Source organism: Anopheles coustani, chromosome 3 (assembly GCF_943734705.1).
Source record: "Anopheles coustani chromosome 3, idAnoCousDA_361_x.2, whole genome shotgun sequence".
In the NCBI taxonomy this organism is placed as follows: domain Eukaryota; kingdom Metazoa; phylum Arthropoda; class Insecta; order Diptera; family Culicidae; genus Anopheles; species Anopheles coustani.
This window is the reverse complement of record NC_071288.1, coordinates 58,546,463-58,563,819: the sequence shown is the minus strand read 5'-3', so window position 1 is coordinate 58,563,819 and position 17,357 is coordinate 58,546,463. Positions and strand designations below refer to the sequence as shown.

General features: G+C 39.7%; 2 protein-coding genes across 2 annotated transcripts in view; one reads left to right on the top strand and one right to left on the bottom strand.

Annotated features, from left to right (window-relative positions):
- Positions 1–252: 252 nt before the first annotated feature.
- On the top strand, positions 253–1,680 carry LOC131263712 (uncharacterized). Its single transcript, XM_058265966.1, has 4 exons — positions 253–383; positions 500–891; positions 967–1,306; positions 1,593–1,680. The coding sequence occupies exons 1-4, from the start codon at positions 253–255 to the stop codon at positions 1,678–1,680; spliced, it is 951 nt and encodes a 316-aa protein (XP_058121949.1).
- A 7,906-nt stretch (positions 1,681–9,586) lies between these two features.
- Positions 9,587–17,357, bottom strand: part of LOC131263704 (uncharacterized) — a 52,602-nt gene continuing 44,831 nt past the window's right edge. Inside the window, exons 6-7 of the mRNA XM_058265953.1 lie at positions 15,980–16,116; positions 9,587–9,714 (exon numbers count right to left, since the gene is read on the bottom strand). Coding sequence (XP_058121936.1) covers positions 9,587–9,714; positions 15,980–16,116 — 265 coding nt within the window. The remainder of the gene's footprint in view (positions 9,715–15,979; positions 16,117–17,357) is intronic.

Here is a 17,357-nt window from a genome sequence, read left to right as displayed (position 1 = left end):
GTCTGTGTAGTTTTATATTATTTTAAGTTGGGAAAGAGTCTCTCCGGGACGCCTTTGTGGGAGGACTGTTTTACGAGGGGTCGGCAAGATGGTGACCAAACAGCAAAATGGGTCATGCTATTAGGATCCACTGATGCCGATATAAACGATCGGGCAGAGTGGCGATCATTGCACTCTTGAAGAGGACAGTGAACGTTTCGGGAGGTTTTTGTGGTTCCGGAAAGTGAGCTTGGTAGAACAAGGGAAAGGAAAATGCGTACCGATAAAGGAGATTCGTTGCGAATGTTTGTGATCGCCATTGTAGCCACAGGCTTAGTGGCGCAGACCCTGGCATTTGACGCAAATTTTTACGCAAACTTAATCACGTTTGGGATTTACAACAGGTAGGGTAAGGGACGTCCACGGTGGGTTGACATAAAACAACCGCACAACAAGCAAGTGTCTGGTCTGATCTCTGGTCTTTTCCATCCGTTTCGGTGTGCGGCGGGGCCTTCGGCAGCGACCAAAACGTGACCGCAAACGTAACGTCGGACTTTAAGGATTTCGGAGCGCTCGGCTGCAACAGTTCGGATCCGTTTGCGGTGATAGTGCACGGGTGGAAGGAGAGCTGCCAGACCGAATGGTTGGTGGATATGGTTTCCAACCTGACGAGCGTGCGGTCTGGGTGTATTTATTGTATGAACTACAACAACTTCTCCCGCCATGACGACTACTTCGGTCTGGTGCGTCAGTTCGTGCCGATATCGGATGTGCTTGTGACAAAGTTGCAACAGCTGGACGACTTTGGCTACGACTTTGACCGGGGCTACATGTTCGGCTTCAGCTACGGGGCCCACCTGGCACTGGATTCGCTGAGAAAGTTCAGCCCAGGAAAGCTGGGCGTGCTGGACGGTAGGTGAAAACCGATGTACAATCTCTCTTTATGAAGGGATATTGGATGTTGCAACTTTCCATAAAAAATTCCAGTCTGTGAACCGGCCGGCCCAGGGTTCGACGGGGAGCAGAGCTACCGCGAGAAGGATCCCATGCAAGCGGCCAAGAATGTGCAGTGCATCCACACGAGTGACAACTATGGTACGCACGAGCGTAAGTGTCATCAGAACTGGAACCTGGGACGGTGTGGCAAGTCGCAGGATGCGGCCGGACCGTACCCGAAGGGATCGCACGGCCTCTGCCCGTACATCTACAACAGCGCGTTCAAACATGACTTCCTAGCGATGCCGAACAAGCAGAACTGCGAAACGAAGCGGCTTGCACCGGCATGGCCGAAGGGCTTCCGGATGGGCTACTTTACCGATCGTAAAAGGTGAGCCAAAATCCGACGCGACACGGGATTGTAATCCAATCAAAATGGCCTCTTTTTATTACAAACTCACCTCTCCCCCGCCCATTACCCTAAGGTTCACCCGTAGGTACGTTTTCTCCTTCTGCGTAGACCTTTTTCGATTGCCTTTTTTTGCTTTGTTCGTCAGCACCCAAGAATCCCCCAAGTTTCCTTTGACGCGTGCAAGGATATTCGTTGTGATGGATATTTGTTAAACTACCTTTTCTCTCTTGATTCCTTCTTTTGATCGTACCGTTTTTCTGCACAGCGACGTGATTGGTGATCTTTTCGCGGCCACCTCGAGGGAGTACCCGTACTTCGATAATACCTTCGCTAACGAAGTCAATGAAGTTTAATTAGTTTGCGGATGGACACCGGATTGCACGCTGATTTAGACGTACCCGAAACGGAGCCCGAACTGAAACCCCTTTTTTACAATTAACACGACTACAAGCGCACAGCAAACTTCTGTTGTAGGGCCGTGCTGTTATCTGGTTTTTCGTGTTCTGGGTAGTACCGATGGATCTTTATTGGATCTAACCTTTTCTAAAAACCGGATTTCTTTTCATCATCGGATGTTTGATTGTAGGCATTGTTCGATGGGTAGGCGATACAGAAATAAAATGAAAAAAGTAAAATGATACTTATAACATGGTTTCCTGGATTTCTTAATTTGTACAGGGTGCGGAAAAAATACATTTCCAGTGGACGGCGTTAATTAATTGGGCTTTACCCGACGCTCCCAAAGCGTAGGGATACTCTTATATTACCTTTTCAAAATTACCTTTAGAAAAGATACCACCGGAGGATAAATAATTGTATCACAAATGATGAAAAAAATATAATTTTTCCTTCTCATAATAAAAGGAATACAAAGTGATCTGATGGGTCAATCATCGGCTGTTCTTGACAAAGTAGAGCTACACAGAAATTGCTATCTTCACAGAGGCGTACCATAGGTCAAGCAAACTAAGCAACTGGTTTTAGCACCGAGCTTACTTGTCTCACCAAATACTTGATGTCTTTTTGGATTTACATTCGAATGAATTTGAAAAAGTAGAGACTGCTGCAACTGAGTAATCTGGAATTTGATGGGTTTGGGGCGAATGAAAATTTATAAAATTTAAAATAAAAAATTGAAAATAATTAAATAAAATTAAAATTTTTTAAGTGCGGCCTTCGCGCTAAACGCTCCCCTATCGTCTTAAAAGCGTCAGTTCGCGTTATCTAAAAAGCTTCAGTGATCGCAGTATTAGGTTGGATAGGTTTACTAAAAGCTGTGAAATGCCATAATTCTTCCATCATGCCATAATTTAATTGACTTCGCTTCCGCTTAAGAGTTATGATCAAACAAAGTTTGAAGTTTTTCAATTTTGGGTGAAGATTAATAACGTTGTAATGTAAATTTATCTAGATCTAATAGCTTCAATACAACTTGTTGAATAAAACATTAGAAAGAATTATGATAATTTAAAAAATATATAAATGAAAAAAATTTCATACTATTTCTATTTACAAACTTATTAATAAACTATTTTTATCATCGAAAGTCAATTGAATAAAACAAATCGGATTTTTCATTAAAATTTACAATTACAATAATTAAATGAATGAAACGAAGCCGAACGTATCGTTTCGAATTCGACTTCAAAGTTCCTGAATACTATAACTTAATCATATGATCTATCCTTAGTGACAGAATTCATTTGCTTTTTCGGCCTTGGCCGTAGTATGAGACAACGATAGGAATGTCACAGAAGCCAGTATGGGTGAAAAGTTTAATTTAGTTAGAATTTAGTTTTCATAAAACTTTATTACGATGCCCCATTCTTGTATCCTTTCCTTTCCCTTTCCTTCCTGGCAATCCAGTTTCGCACCATCCCGTTATTGAGTCGTTGTTTTCCTTGCCAACCGTCTTCGGTCAAGCATGCGGTACGGTTCGATTGGATTTTAATCCAATTTACACTCGGCCTGGGCGAGAAGAAAATGGTACACACTGATTGCGGAAAGTCGGTCGGCGTGTGTTTAAATTGTAGTTTCCATTCGATGAAACTTTAAAGGTCGGCATGCGGTATTAAACAGAACGTAAGTCAAGCTGATGCGGAACGCGATGGGAGACATCGAAGGGGAAAAGGGAGGGAAAAGCCGCAGATTGAAACGGCTCAACCAGTACCGGTGGAAATGCATTCCTTTCGCTTGCCGAGTGCCTGCGCCTCAGTCGCTAAACGTACCGAGCGGGTAGATCGTCCCGGAAATAATAGAGCATGCTAGCCAACCTCGCTAACTATTTACTGTTTCCGACAGCACGTACAATGCTTGCGGTTGCGAGCTCCGAAGAGGAGTGCAGGAGCAGCAGCTCACCGGCAAGATGTGGCGGAAAACGAGCGCTCTTCTCACACCCAATCTGCGGTCGGATTTGTGCTGCGAAAAAGGCGAAAACCTGCTGCTCTGGAGGCGTGTTGCCGATCGTTCTAGAGGAAGGAATTGCAAATTATCGGCCGATCGGATTGTGGAGCCACACACGGGGCAACAGCGATAGGCAAACAGCGTATACCATTTCCGGTCGATGGTCGACGCGATTTCGCGTACGATACACGTTGTGCGATAATAATTCTTTCTTCGTGCGTCTATAAAATTCATTTCAATTAAAGACTATTACTTTGGAGTGGGAATATATATGCCTGCAGGTTGTACGACTTTCCGAAGAGTATATCCAAATTGTCCCAAGTTGCGGGTGAACAACTATCAAGTTTAATTATTGTTCGTCTGAGGTTTTAGAGCTTAAATTTCTTCGTTTGCCTCAGGCTACCCCTCTGTCGATGGCAATCGACTTTAAGCCTCTCCTAGATACTCGCCTCAAGCGTTCCATCCTAAGGCTGTCGGCAAAGCATGGGGCGCTTAGGTGTGAGGAATAGTTATGAGGGCTTACTTTTCAAGGCAAACTTCGATGGCGACGGTGGAATAAGTTGTTCGGGAAATCGACTGGCACAAAGAGGTGGCCGCTGCTGCGGAAAGGGTGCTAAGAAGTTTTGCTAATAGTTTGGAGGAGAACATTTATGTAGCTCTATTATGATCTCATCGCTCGCTCCCGTGAAGCTGAAATGGAACGGAAAAGCTAGCCTTAAGCATTGCTCTCCGGCTCGGCCCGGGTGCCCGGCCGTCGCGTTGAGTGTTGATGTTTCCCGATGTTGCTGAATGGAAAAGAAGGTATTTGTACCATAACACCTTGTTGCCATCGAGCAGCGATTAAAGACATTCCGGTGGTGTTGAAACCACTGGATAAGTGGTGAAGCCTGCGGCTAACGGATATGATGGCGTTGTTTCAGCCCTTCTCAGTCACATTCTTCAACGCTTCAAGCAGACTGGCAGCAGATTTTTCGAGAGAGTTTCCTGCCAGCGGGAAGGGAGCCAACATTCAACGCTAGGTTTCGGAATAACCTTCCAGAAAGTTAGGAACACTGTTGAAATTTGAATAATTATGTTAATTGCTTAACGAGTGGGATGTTTTGGTCATTTAGATTAAGAGTTGAGCTTATGTTAGACATAATGACGAGTGTTTTAAGTAAGTAACCATTATAGATTGAGTAAAATAGTCTCCAACGTTATGGATTAGCATGTTCTGTTGGCTTCAAAAGCTTCTTAAAATAGTTTTCTTGGCAACTAAATTTAGAGTTTGATGGCATCTAAATCAAGCAAGACTAAGTGGTTAATATTAGTACTTTATGATAAGTTGAAAACTTTCTGTTTCCTTGTTAGTAAAACTTCAATGAAAGCATAATCCTATCAAACAATACCAACAAATATAAATCTCAGTCTATGAACGGAATATAAAGCTAAGCTCACATGGTTGGTTGGTGATGAACAACAGGTTGGAGCAACATATTCCAAATTCTAGCAAGTTGAGTGGTATCACAATCGTTACCAATTCTCTGTGAGAATTTGGAGGAAGTTATTCCTTTATCCCACGTGAATGCAGCTAATGTAGATTGATACAGCACATAGTTTCAGGTGTATTGTTGCATTTTATAGTGTGCAGTGCTAATTCAAACATGTTCTATTTGCTGAGAATACACGGACGTCTTTGGGACAAATGCAATTGTGCCAGTTGTTCGGTGGATTGCCTCAACAGACCATCGGACCATGAACACGTTACACAAGACTATAATCAGCATGGCGTAGTATAAAGGCAAGATGGGGCACTATGCATCTCCTTTATTTTATAGAAACAAAAAGTTACTTTCAGTGCATATAATTGTACATTCAATAGTTTGCATCAACATAAAATATCATAGATTTAGAAAAGCGTGTTATCAAACATCAAACTCTACAAAAAACGGATCCTGCCCATACTTTGAAAATTCGTTTTAGTATAGAGTTTAACAATTTATGTCGAATGTAAAAGCATGTTCTGAAAACAAAACTCATATTCATTCTAATTTAAAATGATTTTTATTTAGGCGTATTAAGGAATGGAATGATAGAACCACAATTTGGGCAATTGTTGGTAATCAATAGAACTAGTGGTTTGCGAACTACTGAACGAGTATGCTTATTTGAGTTTATGTAAAAATTAAATCAATTATTTACGATAGAGCAATAAGATGTGTTCTTTAGATATTGACCTGTTCTCCTCCAATGGAAGCACTGGACAAACAGATAACGAATAAAAGATAATTGTCTAAGCAATGGCACAATGGTGTCGTTGTGTTTCCCAAAAAACGATGGATAGCGCAACAAAGGTACATTCGGTCGCAAGCTTCGATGGCTTTAAAGTGCATCTTTGACAGGTAAGTAAGGGAGTGAGGGCCGACATGGAGAGTAGCTAAGGTGAATATGTTCGTTTTCCCATGTGGCATCTATGTAGAGTCTCGTTTGTGGCACATATGTGAAAAGTGTGAAACAAGTATCATGGTTATTTATTTATCAATAGCACATTTAGAAACACGAGTTCATTCATTGGACTCTTCTTGTATCGACGTCTACGGAGAGGCGTTGTCATCGAGACAGTAGCCAAGATAGCTTTCTAGGTGGCGAACAATTTTCAACACATTCACACGTTCATAAGAAAAGTATTCCTATTGGAATAATAAAACGGACAGTGGGATCCGATCCTACCCGAGTGAGTCATATAATGTAAGACGGACCGTTAAAATTTGAAAAATTGTTGTGTAGCTAAAACATAGCGAAACAAGGACAGTATCTTTACGTATGGTATCTTAGGTTCATTAATACAAACAGAGATAATGGGAATTCGCCACGTTAATGCAACTTTCTGACGAAAACTTTGCAATACATATTGCAATTATTGTATCGAATTGACCATAAAGCAACAAATCTTAGTATTTTGCAGTCAGTTGTGGCAAGATTGAGCTGCATTTATCCAGCGAACGTTTAGTTTGCGTCTAGTTTGTTCATATATTTATCGATTCTTAGAATACCTCACACGTAAGACCAAACATCATATGTAGGAGTTGTCTTTTAAACAAATCGTGGAACTAAAAAGAAGCTCACAATAAAATATGTAACAGGTGAGAACATAGAAGACTTGAATTCTAAAACAAATGCTTATGAGTAGATTTTCTCGATTAAAATCTTTTGTGTTTTCTTTTTAAAAAAAATCTAAGGCAGGCGAAAGTAGCGTTCACATTAACACTGCTTATTAACCAATTTCTGATGTTAAAAAATAAATACAATCCGACAACACACGACAATGCTAAGCTATTTTATTACATCAAATCAAATACACGTGTGTAAAGAAGAGCATTGTTTTAAATTTTGTTTTTATTCCTTACTACGAGAGTTTTACCTAAAAAAGACATTTTCTTCGAACACATTCTACCTACTAAGCAAGAACAGGAGATATTTCAAAGCCAAAAAACATACTGAATTGATGTTGACAGGATTAGCTCATCTTCATGTTAGAACATCAAATTCGCGACACACAAAATAATCCCTCGAAGAAGATAAGCCAAATGATGGACAAATAGGGTCTGAATTATACTTGCAGATTACGATAAAGCAACCAACCGCGAGAGTGAAATAAAAAATGAGTACACCATCGATTCCGCTGCTGCTTCTCGTCATTGCCTTTAGCAACCAATCGGATTAATGCTACGCCTGTAACATTCCCACTATTACCAATGCTTCCCTGAGTCTGTTTTCGATTTTTTTTCTCTACAGATTTCCAATTCATTCCAGTGCAGAAAGGTATGTGAGAGTATAATTATGCTTCCCTTGGGAAGCGGAGACGCTATAAGAAGTACGAAATTCCGAATGACAAGAAAGATACCAACGGCTAGAAAACCGATCCGTTGTTTAATCTGGCTAATCCGTTCGTAGTTGAAATGAAAAATTATACTCAATTAGTGAAGCAAAAGCAGAAGCAAAAGCACAACTTGGAAGACAAATGGATGCGAGATAGCGGAAGCTGGGGCGACGAATAGCACAATGAATGTGAACCAAGAGTTTGCAAAGGAAGTTTGTGATTTGAGGAAAAAGCACAGCAACAAGATTTGTTGCTTGGCATAATGGATGAAGGAAGATATTAACATATTCTGCCGTTTTCTCTCACCTTACGTTTTCCACGTTTTTTTGCAGTATCGTTTCTCGCTTTAAAACAGAATAAAACAAACAGATTGCAAGGGGAAACTCTTAAAGTACTATCTTTTTATACATTTGCATACTTGTTTTCTTTATTTTCTTGACTGTGAATTAGTTGCACCTGCCTCTATACAATTCGTTTCATATGTTTGTAATCAAAATACTTAGTATTTCCTTTTCTTTTTTGTGATTTCTTTGTCTGATGTGATTTGGTTAGCTTGCGGGTAGGATTTATATTACACGATTAGATTTGTTTCAGGATTAAGTTATGTTTTTTGCCACTCCTGCAGCATAAGTTGAAATTACTACCGTACTCTCGTTTTTAAAGTATTCTTTCGTTTATACACGTTGAGAATCTGTCCTTTATTAGCTTTTGTCAATTTTCTTTATTCCGGAACACTCAAATTACCGTTTTGCAAGTTCCTTACAAATTTTAGTTCTTCGAGATTTTACGAAGCAGGTTTCAATGGTTTAGCGAGGAGTATATACATGGTCAATTATTGGGAGTTGTAGTATTTTATTTGCGTTTAAATGGGAACACTGGATGCGATCTATTTCAACATGGCTGTATGCAATTCGAATTTTGCATAACGATTGAACATCATTCATTATTGTATGTAGTGTTCTTTAAAAAAAACAATCCATAAAAATGCTCTCGTTGCCGCAAAACACAAAACATCGTAACAGTTAAACATTTTGAGCCTTCTTGTTACTATTCGGCGTCAATTCACAGATAGTATGGCGAGCGATATTAATTTATTTCGATATTATCTAATTTTGTTACGATTTACTTGCTTTCACTATAAAACCGGTAAATCCGTCTTTATTTTGATCCTGGTTTCTTCCTTTTACCTTAATTTTTCTATCAACTTTATTTGCTGTTACTTTTATTTGATCCAAAGATTTTACAACTATTCCCGGTCTAATGGTATTGTAGCAATGCTACTTTGTTAGGATACGACGAGAATTTACCGATGTCCTTTTTTATTACAAATATTTTGTTCACAGTTATTCTTCCATGGTTTGATGATGCTTTCTGCCGTTTTGTGGTAGATAATAGTAATTTAAAATTCTGTCAACATGTCCAATCTACCGCCTTTTAATACAGATTAAGCAGTTTGAATGTTTGGTTTGTTGTAAGAAACAACAAAAAATAGAACCATCACGCATGTACTTTGAGACAAAACCAAACAACAAACATAAGTTTTGGAAATAGTTTGTAAGTTCTCCATGTTTTATAAACATAGAAACGAATCGCGATTTATTTCATTTCTGAAATTTTTACTACATGATCAAAGAGTGATTTATGCTTTATCATCATTTTACTATTGTTTAAGAACTGCTGTACGCCTAGTCGTGGTATTGTCAAACTAGAAATAAAGATACAATACCCATCGTATGTCGTGTACTAATAGATTTTCGTTGCTGTGTTCGGCTATCCGTTTGTTTCTCCGCAAGAATTTATACTTTATCATTAACATTTCGTTCCATTTACATTTTCTCGGTCGGTATGATTTACTAGTACCTGCTTTGTGTACTGCTCTAAGGATGCTCTAAAGTGCACGACATTCACATTTACACAAGAAAGGATAAAGAGTTTGAGCGACCCTAGTGGCTTCCGGTTGATATTCCTACCGGGGGCTTCTACGTTAGAACCGACTACTATCTGTTTACGGAAAACTTCAACAATAGAACGAGAAAGCTCCTGACGACAAGCCACAGATCCACGGCTTGCAGTATCATGGAGAAGGCACACGATCGCTGATAGATTCCGTACGGGTTTGCGGTACCTGGAAAGAACCATAGAGGAACATCGGTTTAGTATCGAAAAAGACCATCCGTAGTATCGTTGGAATGAACTGGAAGTCCAATGCATCGCTTATGAATATACCATTAATTTAAGGTTTATCTATCTGCCTGACAAAATGTCGGACTTTCAAGTTTTAGGAGTTTTATTGATAGTTATTATGTCCAAATTTGTAAGAAGGTTTAAATTGGGGTAGAAAAGCTAGCAATAAAACAGTGGTGATAATGGGGGACGTTTGAGTCAACTGCAAAGATGAATTCTATTTAAAGTTTTTGTCAGTTTCTGGCCTTCTAGATAAACTGCAAAGAGAATCATACCCCCAATTGAAGACGATTTACTATACGAGTTGCTCAGCGCTTTAGTATACTTTATCATTTACTATTATTTATGTGGCGAAAGTGAATCAAGTAAGTGACCAGCTGAAAGTGAGGTTTTCAAATCCATTGTTATGGTACGTAATTCTTAGACTGGAGTATTTCAAGTGTTGTAGCTTGTGGTAGAAGTAAAATGTATTACTAATAATATTGAGAATGACAAATAAAAGTTTATTTTCCCAGGACCGTCATATTTTCGGCGTTCTCTCATGTGTTAAAATACTGTTTCAATGCATATCTTCATTCCGTTCGGTAATAAGCTTTTCAAAATCTTGGAAAAATACTCGATTTAATATTGTATAGTTCACTTTAATTACCATGCATTTTAGGTAAATACATTCTTATATAGAAGAACATGTATGACAACTTGATAATAATGTTCTGTATAAAGAGATATAGCTTATTTAAATCAGAAATCAATCAAAACTGTGACTGTCATTTGAAATTCTTTAAATGAAGAGCAGTTTGTCCGTTTAAATTTTTAAGGCTCATTTTATCAACACAATATGGGGATTAAATCGATATCTAATTTGATTTTAATTAGCCTTGAAAACTGTTTGCTTTTCGCGTGGGATTGTTTTTGCCGTCCACATTACGGCGAATAGCAAAACTTGGCGGCGTTCGCGGTTGGGCCAATCGAACGTCATTCCACCGATTCACGGTTCGATCGTTGATTAGCGATTTCGGAACGAAGCGCATCCTCGCGGATATGCTCTCATAAATTCTCATAAAAGCTTTTGTGAAAATTACGTAATTAATCACACCAATAGTCACACGGAGAGGACCGAAATCATGGCCGAAAAAACATACAGACTCATAAAACTGCCACATCATTCAATTAACTGATTCATTTCGCCTCGTAACGACGGAAAATCAACGTGACGCGTAGTTCCCAGTGGGGCAATATTTTTCGTCCCGCCAACGCCAGACGTCCCTGGTACGCTACTCTCTGCAGTGTAACCTTTAGCACTGTTCATTACGATTAACTTTTCCGAGCCTTTTCAATGAATCCATAAATGTGTGAGATGTTCCGAAAAATTGAACAAATTTTCGCAATCATTTGCCGGCACACCTCCCCGCGGCGGTACATGAAATCCATGTGGGGCCCCTTGTCCCATTATCAATTTGGATCTGGCAAGCAGAATGTATTCCGTCGTAAGTGTTACTGTTTTTGGGGGCATCGGCGATCGCTAGAGCTGTGCTATCGGCGGGGGTAAATCTACGTTGCTTGTATTTATCTATCGCCATCTCCGCACGCGTACGAATGTTTCCCTGCTGAACATCAAACATCATCATCAACTTTTATCACATTTTCTTTCGCATTTCCCCCAGGCGATGAAAGCTTGGATGGGCTAGGTGTTCGGTCCCGATGGGACGCACCGTTGTCTGAAGTACGCATCCATCATCTCATGCTAAGTGATGGCCCTCAGGCGTAGGTGTGTGTGTGTGGCAACGAGTTTTATCGGACGGTGATAGTCTTTGAGGTGATGCTTGAAAAACTTTTATAATCATCGTTGTTATATGTTTCATTGAATTACTGTAGTTATCATAAAACATACTTGTCCTTTGAAATTGTGTCGTTCAACAGAATCGCTCTCCATTTGGATGAGATACTTTCATTTCTAGAAATATGGGTTTGAAAGCAATCGAATTATAGCCTTCTGTTTTGCGGTGCTTCATTTGTTAGACTATGGTTCGATTTTATTTTATGTAGACTCTTTTTTTTATTATAGTAATCAACTACTGAAAACAACATCCGGAGCAGAATATAATTTGTTTTAAATTCTCAAAACATATAAGTAGAGCAAACATATCCCAAAAGTGAAGGAAGAGTTTAAATTCCACATTGTGCTTATGAGCAATCTTCAAACGAATAATCCGATCGAATTTTGTGCTAGCAGTGACGGTGTTCTGTATCTGGTGGTGAATTGAGAAACTGACGCATTCATTCTTGTTTTGCTTTAGTTACTGGTTCTGTATCAATAAAAGGTATAATTTCAGATAAAGACATCACATCTTGAGTAAAATAATGCATGCATAAATTTTCTTTGGACAAGAATGATATGATTTAACAAAGTTGCATAAGTTCTCAAAACAATCAATTCGCAATAACTCATAAACCCACGTAGGTGTTTTTGATGAATTAAGTATAACATACGTTTTGATATATTATTTATTAAAAACACCAGCTTCTACAGCTACAGTTTACACTTTGACTGATGGGTTCTATTAGTGTAAAAGAGTTTATGCCTTTTGAATATGGTGATTTTTTAGCTAATGAACCTAGAATAGAACTAGATATTTGGGGTCAACCGTGCAAATTCACAATGTACCCTCACTGTTGGGAGTAGCTGTATGTATTTATTTTGAGTTACCCACACAGTCGATTCGAATTGCCAGGTTCACTTCGGTATGAACTAAAATAACGGAGTGTCTGATTTTCAAAACATATTAAATTATAGTAAAACAGACTGCATTAGCTGAAAACCCCCGCAGGATCGGCAATGATTGGATTGTCAAGTGTGCGATAGCTAATCTAATCCAAACACCGTGCCTAGAAGTGTATTCATAACCCAATAGAAGAAACGGCACCGGAATCATCGGGTTGGTTTATTTAGTTGGCCGAAGAGGCACCGGCAGCCACACAAAGTATGGTGATTTAAGTGGTGGGGCGTATACGCACTACCGCCCCGGATGAGACTAATTCATTATGCTTCGATTCACTCCAGTAGGTACGTAGATCAAAGATAGACAGTCCGACACGTGCTCTACCGGAGCTTATGGGGAGCTCGACGATGCGTGAATGTATGCGTGTGTTTGGTTTTAAGCACCAATACATCGCGCACGAGTATCGATGCACGCGGGACGGGACAGGAAAGGGAAAAGAATTTATTGAGGATCCATATTAAAATGGATGGATTCCAATGCTGAATATTCATGCCCACGCTTCGGTATGATAGCTAGTTGTAATTTATCAGCTTAAATGGTTAGTCTTATTCTGAAGTCACACATTTTGTTTCGAATGTGAATCGTCACGAAGTGAGATGCGTTCAGTGTGATTTGTAATACGACATGAATGAAAGTTTCTAATTGCATCATCCAAAATCCTTCGAATGGAAAGATTAAACATTACCACCAACGTTCGGTACATTGCTTGTTCCGTTTGCTAAATGGTAGGCCTCTTTTCACTCTCCACCTCCACATTCGTCCTGGCACGATGGACCGTACTCCTGTTGCAAATTAAATAACTTTTTAATAAAAGGGATTATAACGATCCTTGCTTTGGCTCGTAACTGCCCGGGTTGGGCTAAGCGCATAAAAAATGGGCTGCTTTTAGGATTATCCCCTTTTTTATCGGCACTGCTGGCTTGGCGATCGAACATTTGCCTCTCTCGACTACTGAGGAGGCCTACCGTCAGCCGAAAGAATTCAAGCCAAGCTCCGTTAAAAAGGGCCCGAAGTGTATGGATCACCCTCGGCACGTTGGAAGGGAAAATGTGTTCCAAATTAAGGGCGGCGCAATGAGACCAGATTGGACCTTCGACGCACCAATCGACGGATACGGCAACTTCGAAGCTTCCGGGTGCTGTACGCTTGGGAAACGACATGGTTTAGGCTAGAGGCATTCGGTTTACCGCTGGGTGAATGGTCCCGGTGGAAATCAGTGCAAACCGCATAACACATTTTCTCGCCGGCCCCAACGTCCCAAGGCGATGTTGCAATTTATCGATGTCGGTTGGGAAAAGGAAGTAGGAAAAAAAAACAACATGACTTTTTGGCCGACAGTAAGCGAAGTTGACTTTGCCACCACAATTGATGTTTCGATCCTTTCGGTATGTATCACCGGGAAGAGAAATGGTTTTCATTGAAAAAAAGGGAATACACAATGCAGACTGGCAGAAACGGCTCGACGATCCCGGCTCAACAAAAGGCAGATAAAAGGGACAACCCACTAACAAATGGATAACGGCCAATCGTAACTCATCGTTGGGTTAACGGTGGTCGCAACATCATGATGTAGATATCTTGCGAGCGATCAAATCCGTCCCAGTCCTAGCGACGATGCCACGCGGAGAAGAAAAAATGGTTGCCAACAAACAATAATGTACAACCTCCGACAAAAAATCGCAAGGGTACCCACAACGGGAGTCATAACGATAACACCGTCACCATTATCGGAATCAACATAAACGTGTTATCCGTGGGAATGATATATAGAAGAGAAAAGCGGTTAATCCAGGTAGTACCACGCAAACACATGCGCATTTGACAGCGTTGGTTAAAGTCAACGCCACTGCCGCTGGCACCGGATGAAATGTGTCGGTGCGAAAGATAGATGGCGCGATAGGTGTAAGGTGGCCCTTCGAAGGATATTTTTTCCAACAAAAAAGTGTTTACTCTCCCTGTCGCACCGGATCTGAATGACATGCCACGAATTTAATCCAATAGATGTAAATAATCGAATGGTTAAAAGATCTGAATGGGTTGCTAAAAACATTTAGCTAAAGTTGTAAAAAGCTAAATAAGTGACTTCAAAACAATTGTAAGTGGCACTTCGAACAACTATGACAAATAAAACACGAAAGGATATCGCCTCGCCAATCTGCAATTATCACTCAAATGCAAAACTCTTAAAAAAGTTAGTTTTAGAATTCTTAGATTTGAATTAATGAAACCATTCTTTGGAAAATATGTAAAAACACACAAAATGTAGACTCATGTCTAAATTCAATGGTCAATTCGAACAAAACCATAAAACGAGTATGCAATGTTACAAACATTTGATAGAAATAACCAGTAACAAAAATAATAATAGGAAGGTAACAGGAAGACAATATGAGCGTGGTGTGTAAAACAGATGGTAAAAACTTTTGCAAACTATCATACTACACCTGAATAGCAAGCGTCCAACTTTAATATTGTCTTGTACAATTATGACTTTTGAAAAATTTTGCCACTTGGTGACCGATTTTTAGGCAATTATTTAGCACATATTTTGTAGGAAGGTGTACAACGAATATGTGATAAATAAGTCTGATTGTCGATGCTAATTGCTCACAATTGACTAAAAGTCAGACAATTAGTTTTTGCTACTATTTTTGACAGTGTGTATGAAATCGATTTTAAAAACAATTTTACATGTTTAGTTCAAGTTTGTGAAGCCAAGTATTCGTCTTTTATCAAAATAAAATGTTATCTGTCAACATGGCTTGTGATAAATCATGAAGGTACTAAATTGAAACTACTACAACGTGAGCCGACTAGCATACCATTCTCCACACTATCAAGCACAAAGTATAAGTGCAATTTGTGCACATCCTGTTGGACGCGCCAAGGACTTTATCAATTGACCTCGTTTATCCCACCAGTCGCCTATCTGCAGTACCATGGCTCATAAAATTAGCATTCTGGCTGTAAAAGGCTCTGGATGCTATTTGCCACGCACACGCATACACATTATGAGTTCTACTATTTAGCACACCACTGATGATGGCCATTTGCCGACCGAAGCCCGATTCCATGACCATACCGTGCAAATCGATAATGATATGAAATCCGGTCGAATGCCAAATCCGTTGGTAAATTAAGCTTTATTGGCCGTTTCCGCCAAGGGGAAACGGATGTGGCTAGTAATCATGGTGAGCAGGAAGAAAGGATAGAGAAAAAAAGTCTAGCCGAATCGGACCGTCCGGGCCGGGCGATGTGTTGCTGACTGCCTGACTGTTGCTGCTTATTGGTTTAGGATGCGAAGGGGCTTTAGGGGTTTCGATCGATCGAATGGTTTGCATTACCACCCGTCGTGGGCGCCAAATGTAAATTGACTTTGGCCTCCCCGGGGTCCCCTTTTGGTGGGGTTTCGCTATACACACTCACCGTTGAGCACATGTACGGAGATGGAGTAGTGTTGGTTTGGTCCGATGGAACACGTATAACTACCGGAATCCTGCCGGTTGACCTTCGCTACAAAAAGTGTCGAATTGGCTCCGACGCTGGTTAAATTCGTTTTTACACTGAAAGAAGAAGAATGAAGTAAAAATGTAAATAACTCTATACATTGCGGGACTAATGAGGAATTCGTTTGAATGTTGTTAAAAAAATTATTTTATACGTAGAAAAGGCAACATGATGGAAGAGAAATTGTTTGTCGGGAGAATTAAAATCATTTGTATAACTAGACAAGTACAAGGTCAATGAATGGTTTCATGGAAAAGTTAAGGGTTTTCCAAAATCTTTTGAAGCAGTATCTTGGTCCAGCTTAAGCTAATCTTCAGATCATTTCGTCGGAGATAACTTTGAGAAATGCGGACGCATGCCGGGTTAACAAATAAGGAGTAGATACTGCGTTGAACCGGAGTATAAAAGCGAGCTTAACTGATTTCTGCTGGGACGCATCCGGTGTTTTTTTTTCGACAAAGGCAATAACGAAAAGGCGTACAGCGTTGTAGGGCTGGCGTTCCAGTCATGACATTTTCACGGCTCTTTGCACATAGCAATTGCCTTTTGAAGTACCAACAGTCCTACTAGACGTGCTCAAAAGCATGTGCTAGGAAACCTGTTTTATTGATGATACTGCTCAGCGTTGAGTGAAATAAGACATTCGACAAAAAAAGGAAGATGAGATAACGAAATGAATTTCTTTTGAAATCGATTAAACTGGCAGTCACAGAAAGCTCTCGTTATCAAGACGACGTTCTCAGATGAATCTAGCAGGATGGAATGTGAATGTAAATAGAAATGAAGGAAAATGTTGAAGTCACTTAAAGAACTGATTTGTACTTGACATACATGGAAATGATATCCAAAACAAGTAATTTTATTTTTCTATCAAATCATAAACAATCAAGTGAAATGTTATCTGCCAACATAACAAACAAAAACCTACCTTTTACTTAATCATAGGGACCGAGGCGTATCATATCATAGACTAAGTAGCTACCTGAAGCCTCGAGCTTTCAAGGACCCATTCCTTTTGCCTATATTTTTCATATTTTAATGCTAGAATTCTATCCATTAATTAGCTTCAACATTTCGTGTTCCATCAAATGCGAGATGAGTTTATGCTTTTCTATTTGAATAAAATCAACTAACTGAATTGAAAAAGTAAGAGCGATTCAATAGAGCCATCAGAATTGCGTTTTACTGAAGAAAATGTTTCCAAACGTCACCTTGTCGTATTTTATTTCAAGAAGATTAAAAAATCAATGTACTATAGTATATTCAAAAGTTCTGTTTTGATAATTTACGAAGAGGA